The sequence below is a fragment of the Erpetoichthys calabaricus genome, chromosome 12 (assembly GCF_900747795.2).
Source record: "Erpetoichthys calabaricus chromosome 12, fErpCal1.3, whole genome shotgun sequence".
Taxonomy (NCBI): Eukaryota; Metazoa; Chordata; class Cladistia; order Polypteriformes; family Polypteridae; genus Erpetoichthys; species Erpetoichthys calabaricus.
In genome coordinates, this window is record NC_041405.2 from 26,950,119 (window position 1) to 26,969,717 (window position 19,599).

Sequence of the window (19,599 nt, forward strand, 5' to 3'; positions counted from 1 at the left end):
GTTACATTTTGAGAAGAACAGGACACAAACATAAATGTAATCAGAGTGTTTTTTTAATGACTTTAACAACCGAACCAGGCTCTAATCATTTAATGAGTTTAAAGGCTATAGGCTCAGTTGTCTCGATGAAGTTAAACTATTAAATTATGGGAACAAAAAATTGACAAGTGTAGAATTAATTGATTTCATTTACTTACAACACAGTCCCCCAAACAGTCCTAATAAATATTTAATTTAAATTTTTTATGGTGCTTATGGAAGTCATTTGTAATTATCACCGATCTCACAACTGGTACAGAATGTTCATTTTAACTGACTGAAACAGTATTGGAAAACGTTGAATTAGGAGATGTTACAGAGTATCTCTCAATAAACAACACCATGTCAGAATACTCCTACAATTATAAAAATATCACTTGAACAAACCTGAACACAAGGAGGGACAAACAAAAATAGAACACAACTATCAAACACACCACATTTTAAGAAACAGCTGCCCTTCTGGGCCCACCCTTACTGATCTTCCTTGCCTCTGTATGCTTCTCCACTTTCCCAGCTCCTGCTGCTACACCAATGTACGTCTTCTTCACTTGAATCTGTCAGACTTCAACACACTTGGCCTCTTTTTGACTCGATTCAGTCAACTTTTGCCTTTATAACTTGACTGGTTCTCTTCAAAGATACAGAGTGAAGGATAGCCCCTCCATTGGAACAGGCCCACCAGGGTATAGACTCCTAGGGCAGGTCATGGGTTCCTGCACTTATAAGCTCTGACTAGCAGTTAAAGGCCGCTGTATTCTTCCTGCATTAAAAGGACTACACGATCTCTCCTTCCCAGCCAGGCACTTTGTGCTGTCACATACAACCAGGAAGAATCATGGTGTCCTATTGCCCTATTTTTAAAGATCCTATTAAATCTAACTTTGTCGTGTACCACCTTGGTTCCACTTTCACCCTTCACAACTTCTTGACAATTTAAACTTGTGAAGAAAGACTGGCAGAAGTTATTAAGTGAGCTAAAGAACGTATTACTCTCGCTGGAGTTCCTAAATAGCTTACGATAGATAGATAGATAGATAGATAGATAGATAGATAGATAGATAGATAGATAGATAGATAGATAGATAGATAGATAGATAGATAGATAGATAGATAGATAGATAGATAGATAGATAGATAGATAGTGTGACCATTAGGTTTTGACCATTGCCACTAAGCCCCAAAGTCTCAGACCCAGTCCTGGAGTAAAATATTATTTTATTAAATAACAATAGCACAATGGGTTCAGTCCAACACAGTACACTGCAGTAATTGCTTTTTTGTTCCTCTCCACTCCTTCTTAGTGACCATTGTCCTCTTCCTCCCAACTCTGACTCCCTGAGTGAAGGGAGATCCCTCCTTTTAAATTGGACCAGAGAGTGATTCCGGTGTCGTGAAATTTCACGACAGAAATGCTTTTTGGTCATATGGAAGTTGTACAAAATAGGGAGGTCCATCCCTGACAGAGCTGTCTTTCCAAACTACAAGTCCCAGGCAAAACTGTGGGTGTCAAAACTGGGACCAAAGCAGAGGAGCACTGCCACCTTTTGTACTGGAGGATGCATTGTCCTTGATCATGCTTCTCCTCCAGTCCCTGTGTTGTATGTTTTTAATAATATATGAGGCTCAGTAGCAAATTCTCAGCCTCAACCATTTTGATACTTTAGAAATGTTCTTGAATTTTTCAAGCTATCACTCCTTCATTTATTTTGCTTCACCCTGAGAGAAGTCTCTCTGTACCATTTCATGTTGCTGAATAGCCATTTATAAATGTTGTCTTCATCATACATAAAGCCATACTACTCAGAAGCATATTTAATATAACTTTCATGCATCACAAATCTTAGACTCTGAATGTATTATTTTTTTCTTTTCTATTTTACTAATATTTGTTTCCCACTGGATATAAATTTCCAGTAAAATATTCTTGACATGCATGAGAGTGTGTTTGTGTGCTTCACTATAGCACAAGATACAGCTAACCACAAATGTGCAAGAGACTGAAACAGGAAACTGCCAAAGAACAGCATACATTGGCTGGCCAAAAAAAGAGAAAAAGTAGATAGACAAAAATAAAAATGTAACCTCTCATAAATGTAGATATTATCAGATGGGGGCAGCATCACTTAGTTTAACTGTGTGCTTGCGCTGATGGTTCATCATGTGCACACCTATCACCAACAGTGCTGAAGAAAACGTCCTCAGCAGTCCAGAATATGTTTTCAAACCAGACACAATGTGGAAGTCACCCTTCAGTTTAGATTTTGGGCACTGATATACACCTCTGTGCTATGGAGGGATGGTGCAGGGTGCTGTTCTAGTTCAGTCTCTAAAATGCTGCATTGAATTGTCTTTGGTTTGTTCCGTCAGCTTGCTCAATTATGTGCGCTATACCGGGAGCCGGGTTAGTTCTGTCAGCAATGGTTTAGTAACATTTCTGCACTCTCTTACACTCGGTAAAGCCCATTCGCCAACTGAATTTAACATGACACGATGGATCTGCTATGCTTTATTAAACCTTTCACTGTCAGGACACTGTGATGAAGGCCCCTAATGCGTTCTACGACTCGGTTCAGCCAAACAACTTCCATTAGCAGCGAGTGTCGCTTCAGCCTTCCACACTGTGACAAAAACATTGAATTAGAACGTTACTTCAGCGCTACACCGTTACGATTCTAACTCTTAACTGTGACCTCTCACTTATCAAACACTGTCATAACCCATCTGTCTTTAATAACACATTAAGGTCTTCTGCCCGTCCACATTGTGACGATGTATTATCAGCTTTACACTCTGTTGCGCAGATATTCTGTCACCACTGCTTTATTAGAATGTCCCCAGTTTCTTACATGGCACTATGCACCCCTTCTGTCACTGATCTTTCATTATACTCCTTCCGAAAGTCAGGTCGTATTACAGAATGCCATATGGTCCTTTGTAACCACCGTTTCCAGACGATCCAAGTGTCCAGATCTCCGTTACTATATGTAGTCGCCACTCTTGTGCGATTAGGACCGGCCAGGCCTGCCATAATAAAATAAGCGTCCGATTAACCCTCTCTACCCCACTTCAACAAGTACACAGCAATTTTTCTAGTAACTGTGACTGACATACACATGCACGCGCACACACACACGCATTCGTCAGCCCCAATGCACTTACGTGATCACGAGTCTTGGAAATCCAAGTGTCCAGCAGTAGCGCAAGACGAGAGGAGTGGAACCTGCCAGTGGTTTTCACAGCGATGAAGATGTCTGCAGCCTTGAGGGTCGGAATTGGCTCCCCGCGAGCGCTCTCGGCTCTTGTAGTCGCCGCGCCAGGGTTCCGGGACTCTGCGCTGCTTTGTTTCGCCTCTTCCCCTGTGCCAGCAGGCTGGGCAGCTACCCAAGCAGCGGATGTATCGCCTCGCATCTCTATGCGGGTTTTAATCTGCATCACAACTAAGAAGCAAGCCAAAGTGGCACCGGACAGAGCGATGAAAACTTTCCTGAGAAACATCACGGAGTTTAAAACTCGTCTTTTTTTAAAAAAAAATCGCGCTTTTGGAGGAACAGATGAGATAAAAATTCAAACTCGAAGTGTACACCGCGTCAGACAGTAGCGTATACATAAAACATAATGACGATTTCGTTTTCGTGCTCTTTTCTATGAGCAATGTACATGCGTATTATGCACACAATATAAAAAGAAAACGGGAACAAAAAGATAACTTTATGAAGAGCGATAGCATCTGCTTGACTGAAAACTGAAGGAGGTTGCGCGGTGCCACCTGCTTAAGACTTCCTAATCCTCTCTGTGCCTTGCTACGGCGTCTTGATCAAAATCAGCTGTACATAAAAAAAATGTATATTTAAACATAAAGTTTTAACTTTACACCTTATTTAAGTATTAGTCTGTCTCGACGACTATTCTATTAAGCGCCACCGACCTGTGGTTTTCTTTATGCTGCCATGCAATTTCCTCTTAGTTAGACAGGAAAAGGGGGGCAGATTTTTTTTCCGTTTCGCGTGTTAATTAAGAAGGGAAACCAACATGTACAAAAATATGATAAAAGATTGCCTTTGCAGTCACACAAAAAGAATGGTATTGTTTATCGTGCGTCTCCATTTAAACATAAAGTGCCTAGTTGCCTAACGATATACTGAAAATCTATGAAAATTCAAAATTCAGTATCGCGAAATTTTGTAAAACTTTATTCACATGAAAGACCAGAAATGCAAATTATATGATCTTTGAACTGAGAAACATCTTATCAGACGCACTTTGTGGCTGTGAAAAAGATTCCGAAAATGTAAAGCTTTCGTAGGAAAACTAGTATCATGCTGTACTTCTGTTGGACAATATAAACTTAAATAAATGTACACTATAATGCGAAAAAAAAATAAAAGCATTAATCTAGATTTTCTACATTGCCAGCACTCACCGCAGGAAAGTCCCGTTGCCCGCCTTCACTCAACTTATTACGGGCACTAAAGAGTCGAACTCCTGGCCCCGCCCACCACGCCTCTTTTGGAAGATTAGGGGCGTGGTAAACGACTAAGCGTTCTTCATGCTCCGCCCGCCACCGCTTGGGTAGCTCAGAATCGAGTGTGCGGCTCTTTAGAAATGTGAGATGAATGTGCCTGGTCCCCGCCCACAGACCTGTTAGAAGACGAGGCTTGCTTTAGATTCGGAGAAGCTCAACTCACCTCAGTTTCTCGCGTACGAGCAGATGTTAGGAGGCTGACGCTCACTTTTAACAGGTGTTCAGTAGGGCAGATGTCTCGCTTGAGATCGGATGACATGCTGCAGATTCTTAATACACGTATGTTTCAATGACCTGAAACAAATGAGTGTCACATAATGAACCTCTGAAGAGTGTCTTTTGGGCGGTCTTATCGGGACGCGATAGCTGACCCTTCTCTGCCGTTTGTAATGAAAAGTGTGCTCACTTACCTTTTGAATAACAAGATTAACATTGAATCTTTTTGCGTTTCGTATTGCGAAATTGTCAATACGGTGACTGGTAATCTGCTTGAGCAGTGCACATGGTTAAATAAATAAATGGCTTATTTTTTTGTAAGTGCCTTCCTTCTAGTTTGTGGTTCTCCGAAATAACTAAGTCGTAAGACAAGGAGGTGGTAGGCAGTGAATCAAATGGGGGAGAAGGGTCACTTTATAGGACAGGAATTTCCATCCATCCATCCATTTTCCAACCCGCTGAATCCGAACACAGGGTCACGGGGGTCTGCTGGAGCCAATCCCAGCCAACACAGGGCACAAGGCAGGAAACAATCCTGGGCAGGGTGCCAACCCACCGCAGGACACACACAAACACACCCACACACCAAGCACACACTAGGGCCAATTTAGAATCACCAATCCACCTAACCTGCATGTCTTTGGACTGTGGGAGGAAACCGGAGCGCCCGGAGGAAACCCACGCAGACACGGGGAGAACATGCAAACTCCACGCAGGGAGGACCCGGGAAGTGAACCCGGGTCCCCAGGTCTCCCAACTGCGAGGCAGCAGCGCTACCCACTGCGCCAGGACAGGAATTTTTACATTTTAATCATGGAAACAATCAGTGCCTGCTTCCCCCAACCCCCCCCCCCCGCCCCCCCCCCCCCCCCCCCAAAGTCCAACACAGAGTCTTCTGGTGTTGCATATTTCTAAATTAGCAATATGGTGATTTATAAACTGGTTGGCCAGTTACTATAGATATTTAAAGAAAGGAAAGTATTGAAAAGAGGAGATGGTGCACTTTACATTACAGGATTTGTTACCTTTTAATCGTGGAAACAAATAGTACCCACATCTTTTGAATTTCACAAGACATTGAGATTTAACGTTATGGGTGTTAAAAGAGGGACTGCTCATGATATCGAGGTTGCTGGACACTGGTACTGTGAGTTCTGTGCAGTGTGGAGGCAGAACCTCTGTGTTTTTCCCAGTTGATTCTGGGGTTTGTCAGGGGTGTGTTCTGCTCCTACTCTGTTCAATGCTTGTATGGACTGGGTATTGGGCAAGGTCGTGGGGTCCAGCGGCTGTGGGGCATCTGTTAGTGAAGAAAGGTTCACAGATCTTGAATTTGGTGACAATGCTGTGATCTTCACGGAGTCAATGGAGACTCTGATCGGGGCGCTTGAGAGACTGAGTGAGGAGTCTGAGTGTCTGGGCTTGCGAGTGTCCTGATAAAAACCAAGATTCAGGCATTTAATGACCTCTTGGGCATGGCCATCAGCAGTGTGTCTGTCTGCGTCGAGAGGTTTACTTACCTCGGCAGTGACATTCATGTCTCTGGTGACTCTTCCAATGAAGTCAGTAGACAGATTGGGAGAGCATTGGGTGTCATGAGGTCACTGGAAAGGGATGTGTGGCGCTCCTGAAAAGGACGAAGGTCCAAGTCTTTAGAGTCCTGGTGCTTCCTGTCTTGCTATATTGTTGCGAGACATGGACGCTATCCGGTGACCTGAGACGAAGACTGGACTCCTTTTGGTACTGTGTCTCTCTGGAAAATCCTTGGGTACAGTTGGTTTGACATTGAGTCCTGAATGAGTCACATTATCTGCATTGTGAGGGAGTGTCAGTTACGGCACTACGGCCATGTGGCGCGTTTCCCCGAGGTTGGTGATCCAGCTAGTAGGATCCTCATTGTTGAGGGTCCGAGTGGCTGGACCAGTCCAAGGGGTTACCCACGTAACATCTGGCTGCAGCAGATAGAGGGTCATTTCCAGAGGGTGGGAGTGGACCGTGTGTCTGCCTGGGGGGTTGCCAACCGGGATCCCGAGTTGTTTCGTTGTGTGGTGGGTGCGGCAACGCACTGTACCAGTGTATGCTCCCCAACTTGACTTGACTTTGTGTTAAAATATTGTAATGAACCCAGGGTCGCAAGAGATGGAGGTAAAGAATTAGCCATTTTACAGCAACTGCTGGTGCGTGTGCCTAAACAGGACCTTCAGACTTTTCAGTGGCCACTTCTACCACACTGTTCAGGTCATTGGTGTTGACATGCACTGCCAGCTACTTTGTCCATTTTTCTTTTGATACACGTCGCTGGGCTCTGTTTCACTCCACTCTGCCAGGGTCAGAGGTAACCCGCATCCAACACTTTCCCCCGGCTCCACGAGCCATCCCACAACTGGAATCTACATCCAAGGAGTGCCAGCTGGCCACACATCAGGGCTAATGGGATTAGCACCTAGAAACTGCATATGAAGTGCTGTATAAGGGCTGTGTCTGCCCTCCTCCCCACAAAATGTTACTCATGGAGTTGCTTTGTGCTGGCTTCTCCAGGTAGTCCCACCCAACCAACATGTGCAAAGCACTACAGTAATCCCTCGCTGTATTGCGCTTCGCCTTTCGCGGCTTCACTCTATCGTGGATTTTATATGTAAGCATATTTAAATATATATTGCGGATTTTTTTCTGGTTCGCGGATTTCTGCGGACAATGGGTCTTTTAATTTCTGGTACATGCTTCCTCAGTTGGTTTGCCCAGTTGATTTCATACAAGGGACGCTATTGGCAGATGGCTGAGAAGCTACCCAACTTATTTTCTCTCTCTCTCTCTTGCGCTGACATTCTCTGATCCTGATGTAGGGGGATTGAGCAGGGGGGCTGTTCGCACACCTAGACAATGCGGACGCTCGTCTAAAAATACTGAAAGATTATCTTCACGTTGCTCTCTTCTGTGCTTCTGCTTCGTGAAGCGACATGCTGCACAGTGCTTAGCATACTTAAAAGCACGAAGGGCACGTATTAATTTTTGATTGTTTGTTTTTCTCTCTCTCTCTTTCTCTGCTCCTGATGGAGGGGGTGTGAGCTGCCGCCTTCAACAGCTTTGTCCGGCGGTGCTTCGCATACTTAAAAGCCAAACAGCCCTATTGATTTGTTTGCTTTTCTCTCTATCTCTGTGACATGCTCTGCTCCTGACAAGCACTCCTTTGAAGAGGAAGATATGTTTGCATTCTTTTAATTGTGAGACAGAACTGTCATCTCTGTCTTGTCATGGAGCACAGTTTAAACTTTTGAAAAAGAGACAAATGTTTGTTTGCAGTGTTTGAATAACGTTCCTGTCTCTCTACAACTTCCTGTGTTTCTGTGCAAATCTGTGACCCAAGCATGACAATATAAAAATAACCATATAAACATATGGTTTCTACTTCACGGATTTTCACCTTTCGCGGGAGTTCTGGAACGCAACCCCCGCGATGGAGGAGGGATTACTGTATTTCTGAATAAACATTTAAAATGATAAAAGATGCCTTTTGCAGTCACACAAAAATAATCCTATTTTTTAATCAGACTGGTTTCAGATATCTGAGGAGCATCTCCTTCGCAGGTTTGGACCCAAAGGTGTTACACTGACTTCTTCACAGAGCCCTCATTCTTGAGGGTAAAATGAACTCAATATGCTGGAACATCCATCCATCCATCCATTTTCCAACCCGCTGAATCCGAACACAGGGTCACGGGGGTCTGCTGGAGCCAATCTCAGCCAACACAGGGCACAAGGCAGGGAACCAATCCTGGGCAGGGTGCCAACCCACCGCAGGACACACACAAACACACCCACACACCAAGCACACACTAGGGCCAATTTAGAATCACCAATCCACCTAACCTGCATGTCTTTGGACTGTGGGAGGAAACCGGAGCGCCCGGAGGAAACCCACGCAGACACGGGGAGAACATGCAAACTCCACGCAGGGTGGACCCGGGAAGCGAACCCGGATCTCCTAACTGCGAGGCAGCAGCGCTACCACTGCGCCACCGTGCCGCCTATGCTGGAACATTCAACCATATTTCAATATTCAAGCATTTTCTGAGTCTCCCAGCACAGTCTCAAGAGCATGGATGAGATATCAGAAGATGGGCCATTGCGTGAGGAGAGCTGGACAGGTCCATAGGAGGGCATCACCCCAGCAGCAGGACCGGTATCTGGTCCATTGTGTGAAGAGGAATAGGAGGAGCACTGCAGATCCCTACAAAATGACGTCCAGCTGGCTACTGTTATGCATGTTTCTGACCAAACTCTTAGAAACATACTCCATGAGGGCATGAGGGACCGATGTCCTCTATTGGGACCTGTGCTCACAGCCCATCACTGTGAAGCTCAACTGACATTTGCCAGAGAATACCAGAAATGGCAGCTCCACCACTGGTCAATTATTCTCCTCACAGATAAGAGCAGATTCACACTGAGCACATGTGACAGACATGAAAGAGTCTGGAGATGTGATGGTGAACAACATCATCCAGCATGACCGGTTTTGTGGTGCGTCAGTGATAGTCTGGGAAGGCATATCCTTGGAGGATCTCACAGATCTCCACATGCTAGGCAATGGTGCCCTGACTGATGTTAGGTACAAGGATGAAATCCTCAGAGCTGTTCTCAGACCTTACACAAGTGCAGTGGGCCCTGAGTTCCTCCTGGTGCAGGACAATGCCCAGCCTCATGTGGACAGAGTGCATTGGAAGTTCCTGGATGATGAAGGCATTGATGCCATTGACTGTCCCGCAATGTTCCTCAGAACTAAATTGAATTGAGAACTTCTGGAACGTTATGTATCGGTGCATCCAACACTGCCAAGCAGTGCCACACACTGTCCAGGAGTTGACTGATGTCCCGATCCAGATCTGGGAGAAGATCCCCCAGGACACAATCCTCTGTCACATTAGTAGCATGCTTAGACATTGTCTGGGGTGCAAACAGGCACGTGGGGCATACATACTACAGAGTTACATTATGAACTGCCGTCCTCAAATGCACACAAGTTGGATCAGCCTGTGATTTTCATTTTTGACTTTGATTTTCAGTCAGATGTGGAGTCCAGCATTCAAAATTTGGTGATTTTGGTTTCCATTGACCATTATTACATCATTTTGTTCTCAAGGAATTACATAGTATTACTCAGTAAAGATTTTCCACTTTCCACTATTTCGCTCATCGAGATCCAATGTGTAATTTAAGAGTTCCTGTCATTTTTTTGAGCAGTATATATTACAAATATTGTTAGACAACTTCAAGGCTCATATAAATGTAATGACACTCCCAACAGGGGTTGGCGCTGTTGCCTAATGCTTGTTCTCGTCCTCACTTTGCAGAAGCAATGATTGACAGCCGCATCCTACCTGATGTCATTGCTGGTTTCCAATCACCTGATAGACAAAACATGTTTAAGAAGGGTAAAAAAAAATGTTAAATTATAGTAAAAATACCAAATAAGGGTCTAAAATGAAGAACTTTTGTCTTATCAGCCTATTTCTTTATTTGGTAACAGCAGTGGGGTAGTGAGTTTCTTTCACTAGGCATGAGTCACTAAACCAGGTCAATGGAGTAGCATATGATGAATTACAGTGGGTGCTATGGGCGAATCTGATCTTGATTATAGTGGTGTCAGTAGTGGGATGTTCTTTACCATAATCAGTTTAACAGAGGACACTGTAACAGTGTTTTGTGTGCAAGCCTGTTTGGTACAGTGACAGCGATACTAATGTTGCATTCATTGCTGAGCTCTGGTTGGACTATTCAGAAAAATGCAACGTCGCTTTTGATTTGTTACTTAAGTTAAAAAAAAAAGAATTAAATTAAAGGTAAATGGCACTTTTTGCAGAAATAAAGAGCAAAATAATCATATCGAATATGTATCATTTCACATTCAATAAAAAATAGCATTTCTGCCTGACCAGGTTATATGTTGTTGATTGAGAGAGTACACTGGTCATGGAGGAGGTGTTGAGGCACCAACCGGGTCGCATCTTTTAACATTTACACCATCCTTAATCAAAACAGGCACTCAATGGTGCATTCAATAAAGCCAAATGAAATACAGAATGTTCTTTAATCTATTTCTCTATACTTGGGTGGTTTCTCAGTGCTGTGGGAGAAAAGATAGATAGATAGATAGATAGATAGATAGATAGATAGATAGATAGATACTTTATTAATCCATCCATCCATCCATCCATTTTCCAACCCGCTGAATCCGAACACAGGGTCACGGGGGTCTGCTGGAGCCAATCCCAGCCAACACAGGGCACAAGGCAGGGAACCAATCCTGGGCAGGGTGCCAACCCACCGCAGGACACACACAAACACACCCACACATCAAGCACACACTAGGGCCAATTTAGAATCGCCAATCCACCTAACCTGCATGTCTTTGGACTGTGGGAGGAAACCGGAGCGCCCGGAGGAAACCCACGCAGACACGGGGAGAACATGCAAACTCCACGCAGGGAGGACCCGGGAAGTGAACCCGGGTCCCCAGGTCTCCCAACTGCGAGGCAGCAGCACTACCCACTGCGCCACCGTGCCGCCCTACTTTATTAATCCCAGGGGGAAATTCACATACTCCAGCAGCAAAAAAATATTAAATTAAAGAGTAATAAAAAATGCAGGTAAAAAACAGACAATAACTTGAATAATGTTCAACGTTTACCCCCTCTGGTAGAATTGAAGAGTTGCATAGTTTGGGGGAGGAACGATCTTCTCAGTCTGTCAGTGGAGCAGGACAGTGACAGCAGTCTGTCGCTGAAACTGCTCCTCTGTCTGGAGATGACACTGTTTAATGGATGTAGTGGATTCTCCATAATTGATAGGATCCTGCTGAGTGCCCGTTGCTCTGCTATGGATGTCAAACCATCCAGCTCTATGCCAACAATAGAGCCTGCCTTCCTCACCAGTTTTTCCAGGCGTGAGGCATCCTTCTTCTTAATGCTGCTTCCCCAGCACACCACTGCGTAGAAGAGGGCACTCGCCACAACCATCTGATAGAACATCTGCAGCATCTTACTGCAGATGTTGAAGGATGCCAGTCTTCTAAGGAAGTACAGGCGGCTCTGTCCTTTCTTGCACAGAGAATCAGTATTGGCAGTCCAGTCCAATTTATCGTCCATCTGCACTCCCAGGTATTGTATGGATGGTTACCTACCAGGTAACGCTTGTGGTTGGCCAGCAATCTGCTAACATCCGCCACGATGCCCTCAGTTTGTGAGGAGCAGATCATAGAATGGTTGAAATTGTTTACTGTCAAACAAATGCAAAGAGTACACGACACGTGTTTCGCCCTCATTCTGGGCTCATCAGGCATACACCGAGGTTCGATTCCCGAGAGGGAGTGCAGTGGAGTGTGTACGCCTGATGAGCCCAGAATGAGGGCGAAACACGTGTCGTGTACTCTTTGCATTTATTTGACAGTAAACTATTTCAACCATTCTATGATCTGCTCCTCACAAACTGAGGGCACCGTGGCGGATGTTAGCAGATTGCAGACCAACCACAAGCATTACCTGGTAGATAACCACCCATACAATCAGATTGTGACACAGACTACGAATGCCGTGAATGTAATTACCCCGATCTACATGCTGTCAAATAAATGAACCGCACGCCGTGCCGCAACGTTAGGGGCATCGCCTCTGGCTCTGACGTCCGAGGTTCGATTCCCGAGAGGGAGTGGAGTGGGGTGTGTACGCCTGATGAGCCCAGAATGAGGGCGAAACACGTGTCGCGTACTGTTTGCATTTATTTGACAGTAAACTATATATATATATATGTATATATATATATATATATATATATATATATATATATATATATATATATATATATATATTATATATATATATATATATATATATATATATATATATATATATATATATATATATATATATATATATATATATGGAAGAGAAGGTCTGTGATACGGTTTGCATATTTGCAGCTGGAGATCCACAAAGGGAGAAAAATGATTCAAGTATCATAAAATAGTTTTTATTCCTGAGCTTTCAACCCCTGCCAGGGTTCTTAATCAGAGGATAATGCTTAGACTTACAAGAATAAAAGGCAATATATAGCAAAACATTACGTGGTGGGGGGTGGGGTGGGGTAGGTTTTTAAGTCAGTGTGATCAGGGGGGGGTGTATTGGGTGTACAGTTTATTTATTATGAACATGTTCGTCTTAAGTTTGCATATGCTGGATTTATGTACAAGTGTCTGTTGATGGAGTTCTCATTTGATAGCCAAGATTCGGCCAGCTCTCTGGCACTTTTAGTACTGGCCTTAAATTTGACTTGTACATGGTGCCAGTTAAATGTATGTCCTGTTGGTTTAGTATGCGTATAGCTCAATGATAGTGAGTCCTTTCTTCTGACGGCATTGCGATGTTCCTGTATATGTGTTGCAATTCTTTTTGAAGTTTGTCCTATGTATACCGCTGAGCAAGAACTGCATGGAATGCATATATATATATATACATATATACTAGATGATCCCTGCGGCTTCGCCCGCATAATAGTGAAACAGGACAAACTTTAAAAATGAATAAAAAAATGTACAAAAAAAATTAATTATTTGTATTGAGAAGAATTTAAATTGATAGCTTTTGTATTCGAGGGCCTCTTGATATACAATATTTATGGTTTTACTATCAGGGGTGAGAATGTAGATGTGATCTCTTTGCCAGAAATGTAAAACGTTGGCAAAGGAATCTCTGGCCATGTAGAAGGTAGGCATGCTGCAACGTGAAATGTTGCCACTGTATCTGATGGTGTTCAGCTCTGATGGGAGATCGTCCCTCGCATGGGAAGAAGAGCACGTGTCCGTGATATCTCTGGCAATCAGCAGCTACCCTCTAAAATACATGTAGCTGTGATATCTGTTAAAAACGTCAAACTTATCTCTTTAACAATCTCTAGATGATAATGTCTGGTGAACAAACAGGTATCACCAGCTAAGCGGAGGCGAGGTATGCTGCAACACGTGGTGAGAGGTACAGCAACTCGAATGGAGACTGGCACATGAGTGAGGAGGGCCCCGCCTGGCTCCCTGCTCCTGAGGTCCCACTCCAAACCTGCAGCTTGTCTGTCGGATTCACGCAAATAAATCGGTGCCGCAAACCAACTATGACTTTAGGGCGATGAGATAAGTCACAAAATCAAATGGGATGTTCAAGCAAATTCTAGAAAAAAAAAGATCTAAATCCGTTAAGTAGTTCTCTCATGAAAAGCGGACAGACAGCAAAACAGATGCTGGATTTTATATATATATATATATATATATATATATATATATATATATATATATATATATATATATATATATAGACATTTTTTTAACAGCTGATGAAGATGAAAGGTCAGCATTACGTCACAGCTCTGACAATCAGGTAGCTTTGTTTTGTCCGAATTGACCGAGTCAAAATTTAAAGTTTGTTGAGCATTCACGTGGCATTTCCGAGACGAGAACTCAAATTCATCATGAACGTAATTTGGCTTCCAAACTTCTTAAACCGAGCAAGTCAGTGTCAATATTGAATATGATCTGCCATCAGTGCTATAAGAACAGCGGGTTAGGTTTCGACTCTAGGAAAGGAAGAAGTTGATGCCAATGCCAGTTACAAAACATTTAGTGGCAAACAAAATTAACATACAAGATATCTTATATAGCTCTCCTATATAATTAACATAAGGTATCTGAAATGCATTTTGTTGAGGTATTGAGCCCCGCTGATTAGCACTCCTCCATCATATCTTAAGACCCCATGCATTCAAATTCCAGAAAATCTATGGAACTATTGGAAATCCCTTGTTTCATTTGCAAAACCACTTACAGTGGTGTGAAAAACTATTTGCCCCCTTCCTGATTTCTTATTCTTTTGCATGTTTGTCACACAAAATGTTTCTGATCATCAAACACATTTAACCATTAGTCAAATATAACACAAGTAAACACAAAATGCAGTTTTTAAATGATGGTGTTTATTATTTAGGGAGAAAAAAAATCCAAACCTACATGGCCCTGTGTGAAAAAGTAATTGCCCCCTTGTTAAAAAATAACCTAACTGTGGTGTATCACACCTGAGTTCAATTTCCGTAGCCACCCCCAGGCCTGATTACTGCCACACCTGTTTCAATCAAGAAATCACTTAAATCGGAGCTGCCTGACACAGAGAAGTAGACCAAAAGCACCTCAAAAGCTAGACATCATGCCAAGATCCAAAGAAATTCAGGAACAAATGAGAACAGAAGTAATTGAGATCTATCAGTCTGGTAAAGGTTATAAAGCCATTTCTAAAGCTTTGGGAATCCAGCGAACCACAGTGAGAGCCATTATCCACAAATGGCAAAAACATGGAACAGTGGTGAACCTTCCCAGGAGTGGCCGGCTGACCAAAATTACCCCAAGAGCGCAGAGACGACTCATCCGAGAGGTCACAAAAGACCCCAGGACAACGTCTAAAGAACTGCAGGCCTCACTTGCCTCAATTAAGGTCAGTGTTCACGACTCCACCATAAGAAAGAGACTGGGCAAAAACGGCCTGCATGGCAGATTTCCAAGACGCAAACCACTGTTAAGCAAAAAGAACATTAGGGCTCGTCTCAATTTTGCTAAGAAACATCTCAATGATTGCCAAGACTTTTGGAAAAATACCTTGTGGACTGATGAGTCAAAAGTTGAACTTTTTTGGAAGGCAAATGTCCCGTTACATCTGGCGTAAAAGGAACACAGCATTTCAGAAAAAGAACATCATACCAACAGTAAAATATGGTGGTGGTAGTGTGATGGTCTGGGGTTGTTTTGCTGCTTCAGGACCTGGAAGGCTTGCTGTGATAGATGGAACCATGAATTCTACTGTCTACCAAAAAATCCTGAAGGAGAATGTCCGGCCATCTGTTCGTCAACTCAAGCTGAAGCGATCTTGGGTGCTGCAACAGGACAATGACCCAAAACACACCAGCAAATCCACCTCTGAATGGCTGAAGAAAAACAAAATGAAGACTTTGGAGTGGCCTAGTCAAAGTCCTGACCTGAATCCAATTGAGATGCTATGGCATGACCTTAAAAAGGCGGTTCATGCTAGAAAACCCTCAAATAAAGCTGAATTACAACAATTTTGCAAAGATGAGTGGGCCAAAATTCCTCCAGAGCGCTGTAAAAGACTCATTGCAAGTTATCGCAAACGCTTGATTGCAGTTATTGCTGCTAAGGGTGGCCCAACCAGTTATTAGGTTCAGGGGGCAATTACTTTTTCACACTGGGCCATGTATGTTTGGATTTTTTTTTCTCCCAAAATAATAAAAACCACCATTTACAAACTGCATTTTGTGTTTACTTGTGTTATATTTGACTAATGGTTAAATGTGTTTGATGATCAGAAACATTTTGTGTGACAAACATGCAAAAGAATAAGAAATCAGGAAGGGGGCAAATAGTTTTTCACACCACTGTACATAGTTCCGGGTCAAGAAGTGAGAGTGTCTGTTGTTGCAACATTTTGGTCATAAAGGTAAAAAAATCCTCAAGACAGTGCAGGACACACTCAAGAACACACTCAATTTAAAGTGATGAATTCTCTTAAATATCTTTGGAGAAGAGAAGTACCTCCAGAAAATCCCTGATAGACGCATGAGGAACACACAAACTCCATACAGACAGTGCCCAGGACTGTATCCTAGGACTCGGGGACATTGAGGCAGCAGTTCTATTATGATATGGTCAATGTCATATTACCATCTGTTATCGAATCTGCTTCAGTTCAGAGCCACATGGGCTGAACCTTCAGGCTCAGGACAGTCTTTGGGCAGGAGTTCATCACAGAACATATTCAAACACATATTGACACAGAAACTATTTTGAGTCACTAACATGCATACAGAAGGAAAAACATCTCACAGTTCCTGAGCCCTAGGTTCAAATCTAGGCTTGGTCACCATATGTAACGAGTTTGCATGCTCTTCTGGCACTCCAGATTCCCACATCATACACTAAAGGCATGCAGGCTAATGTCACTAGCTAGTTAGACTGGGTGGAGGCACGAGGGTGCTCGTGAGATGAATGCAGGAACAAGTGAATGAATGAAACCTCAAAATGTGTGTGCCGATAGAAAGCAGGTCTTTTTTCCAAACGTCAGATGAACCATCCATATCCACAGAAAACGCCGGAATTCACCTCAGACAAGGTGCTAGCCTATGGAAGGGCATGCTGACCCACACTCACACCAATCCAAATTAGCCATCGTGACAACAGTGAAGTCCAAACACATTTAATTCAGTTTACTGAGTTCCAGAGCAAACCAGAACAATTAATTTCTGTGTTCATCTAGGGACCTGACAGCATTATGGTAGCTTACTCTTTACAGTAAATGCACAGAAAACTGTAAAACGCCTGTTTACATAATGAAGCGGAAGCAGGGCATAATAACATCAAATGTTAGTCTCTTTTTTTATTTTATTTATATAATGCTTTTTTAGGTCAGGCAATTTATTTTTGTATGCTAACTCAATAGGTGTCTTTTGAATTCATTCATTCCTGTAGTTGTGACTTGACATGCTATGTTATTATTCAGTATGATGGGGTTTTAATACAAATTTTCATTTTCTCGCTACTCAGTCTTGTGCTGAGGTTGGACAGTTCTCTATTGTTCGACTGACTTATCTTAACAGCTGCAATGATTCTTAATGACTGTTATAATTATGAGGATTTCTGAAACTGGACACCTGGGACTCGTGGTGGTAGTGGTGGTGGTGGGGGGGGTGGGCTTGCAGGATTACATATCGAATTCAGCACTGCGCTGGTGAAATAACTGATTAAATGTCAAGCCCATGGGACCCTGAATTTTTAATGTCTACTTCTTTGCTTAAGAATGGTATCATTTAATAATTGCTTTCCTTTAAATGTCACAATAACATTTAAGCATTCCTTATTAAGTATAAAATTAGGATCAGTTCACGCACACATCATATTAAATTTGATTTATATTTTTTTAATGAACAAAATATTTAAATCTCTGATTCATAAAGTTATTCAAAAGGGTAAGAAAATAAGAAACGGTAACTCATTTGAATAATCTCACTATGTAAATAAACACATAATAAGAAGATGAAAGAATAAGATATTAGAGAATGTTTACCAAAATGTGCATCTAAATATAAAAGTACACACACTTTTATACAGTATATACAGTGTGTACATACACAGTACATTTTTTAGACATCAGTGTATATAAAGAGTACATGTACGTGTTGTCACTTGTGTGTGCACATTGGACAGCTTAAGGGCTCTCTTAATGGTGATAACCCACCACTCCAGGGGGTGGTGCTGTATAATAATGTCTGTTCTCTTCATTCCTCTGAAGACCAGAAGATTAACGGCTTTACCACCACCTGACATGACATCCATTGTCCGTTCTCCTGGACCTGACTCACCCAGCAGGAATTCCTCCAAGTCGGAAGATCGGCCATCTTAGTTCAGCTCTGTTGTGAACCTGGGTCTGAAAAGATGTCTCTGCAATGTATTGCATGCTTTCTATTGTTTTGATTCATTTAATTATACAGGTTACCGGGGTGGTCTCTCTGTTCTCTTACAGTCTATATACTGATATGAATATACTATTAATTGTCACACATGCACATTAGGGCATCACACTTTGTACTACTGCCCCAGGTCAAGAGGGGCGCTGGTGTTAACTATGTCCTCTTCTGTTCCCTCCACTGTACCGAGAAGATGCCCAGTGAGGGCATTTGACTCTACCCCTTCCAGTCCCCCACCTATAAATCTTGAGACCACCGGAAGGAGGCATGACTCTGTGAAAAGAGCATACCACAGGGAGGAGCTCCTACCTGCTGACTGACTCCAAAGACCTTACAAAGCCTGACAACTTCCTTTTGATATTAATTTTGCATCTCAAACTTTTGTTTGATTTTTGATTTGATTTTACAACGATGACTGGGTTGGTGCCCCAAAAATTCCAGGCAGGAAGGGATGTTGAAGGTGCAACAGGTGTCAAACATCTGTTCTGCAGAGGGAGTAAGAGAGAAGGCATTAGTAAAAAGTGCCAACCCTTGGTCCAGTGGGTAACTGCCATCACCAGAGACCTTAATCTGTCTCCCAAGCACACATGCATGACTATATATATATCTATATATATATATATATATATATATATATATATATATATATATATATTCATTGCATTCGTAGTCTGTGTCACAATCTGATTGTATGGATGGTTACCTACCAGGTAACGCTTGTGGTTGGTCAGCAAGTCGGCTAACATCTGCCACGGTGCCCTCCTTCAGTTGCGAGAAGCAGATCATAGAATGGTTGAAATAGTTTTCTGTCAAATAATGCAAAGAGTACGCGACACATGTTTCGCCCTAATTCTGGGCTAATCAGGCGTACACACTCATTGCACTCCCTTACGGGAATCGAACCGCGGACGTCAGCGCTCCAGGCGAACCCGTAAGGGAGTGCAATGAGTGTGTATGCCTGATGAGCCCAGAATTAGGGCGAAACACGTGTCGCGTACTCTTTGCATTATTTGACAGTAAACTATTTCAACTATATATATATATATATATATATATATATATATATATATATATATATATATATATATATATATATATATATATACATATATATATATATACACTGTATATATATATATCTATTATATAAAAAAATTTTGGGTTGAGACGTGATCATCTCAGAGAGACACTTTGAAGTCCAACGAGACTACTTGCATGTCGCACTCTACTTACAAACAATTTCTCGGACACACTTTAAT

At 42.6% G+C, this 19,599-nt stretch overlaps 1 protein-coding gene across 1 annotated transcript in view; it reads right to left on the minus strand.

Annotated features, from left to right (window-relative positions):
- The window catches only part of LOC114661980 (beta-1,3-N-acetylglucosaminyltransferase manic fringe-like), a 59,408-nt gene extending 55,001 nt beyond the window's left edge, over positions 1-4,407 (minus strand). Inside the window, exon 1 of the mRNA XM_028815257.2 lies at positions 3,202-4,407. Coding sequence (XP_028671090.2) covers positions 3,202-3,537 — 336 coding nt within the window. The 5' untranslated portion in view covers positions 3,538-4,407. The remainder of the gene's footprint in view (positions 1-3,201) is intronic.
- Positions 4,408-19,599: the final 15,192 nt, after the last annotated feature.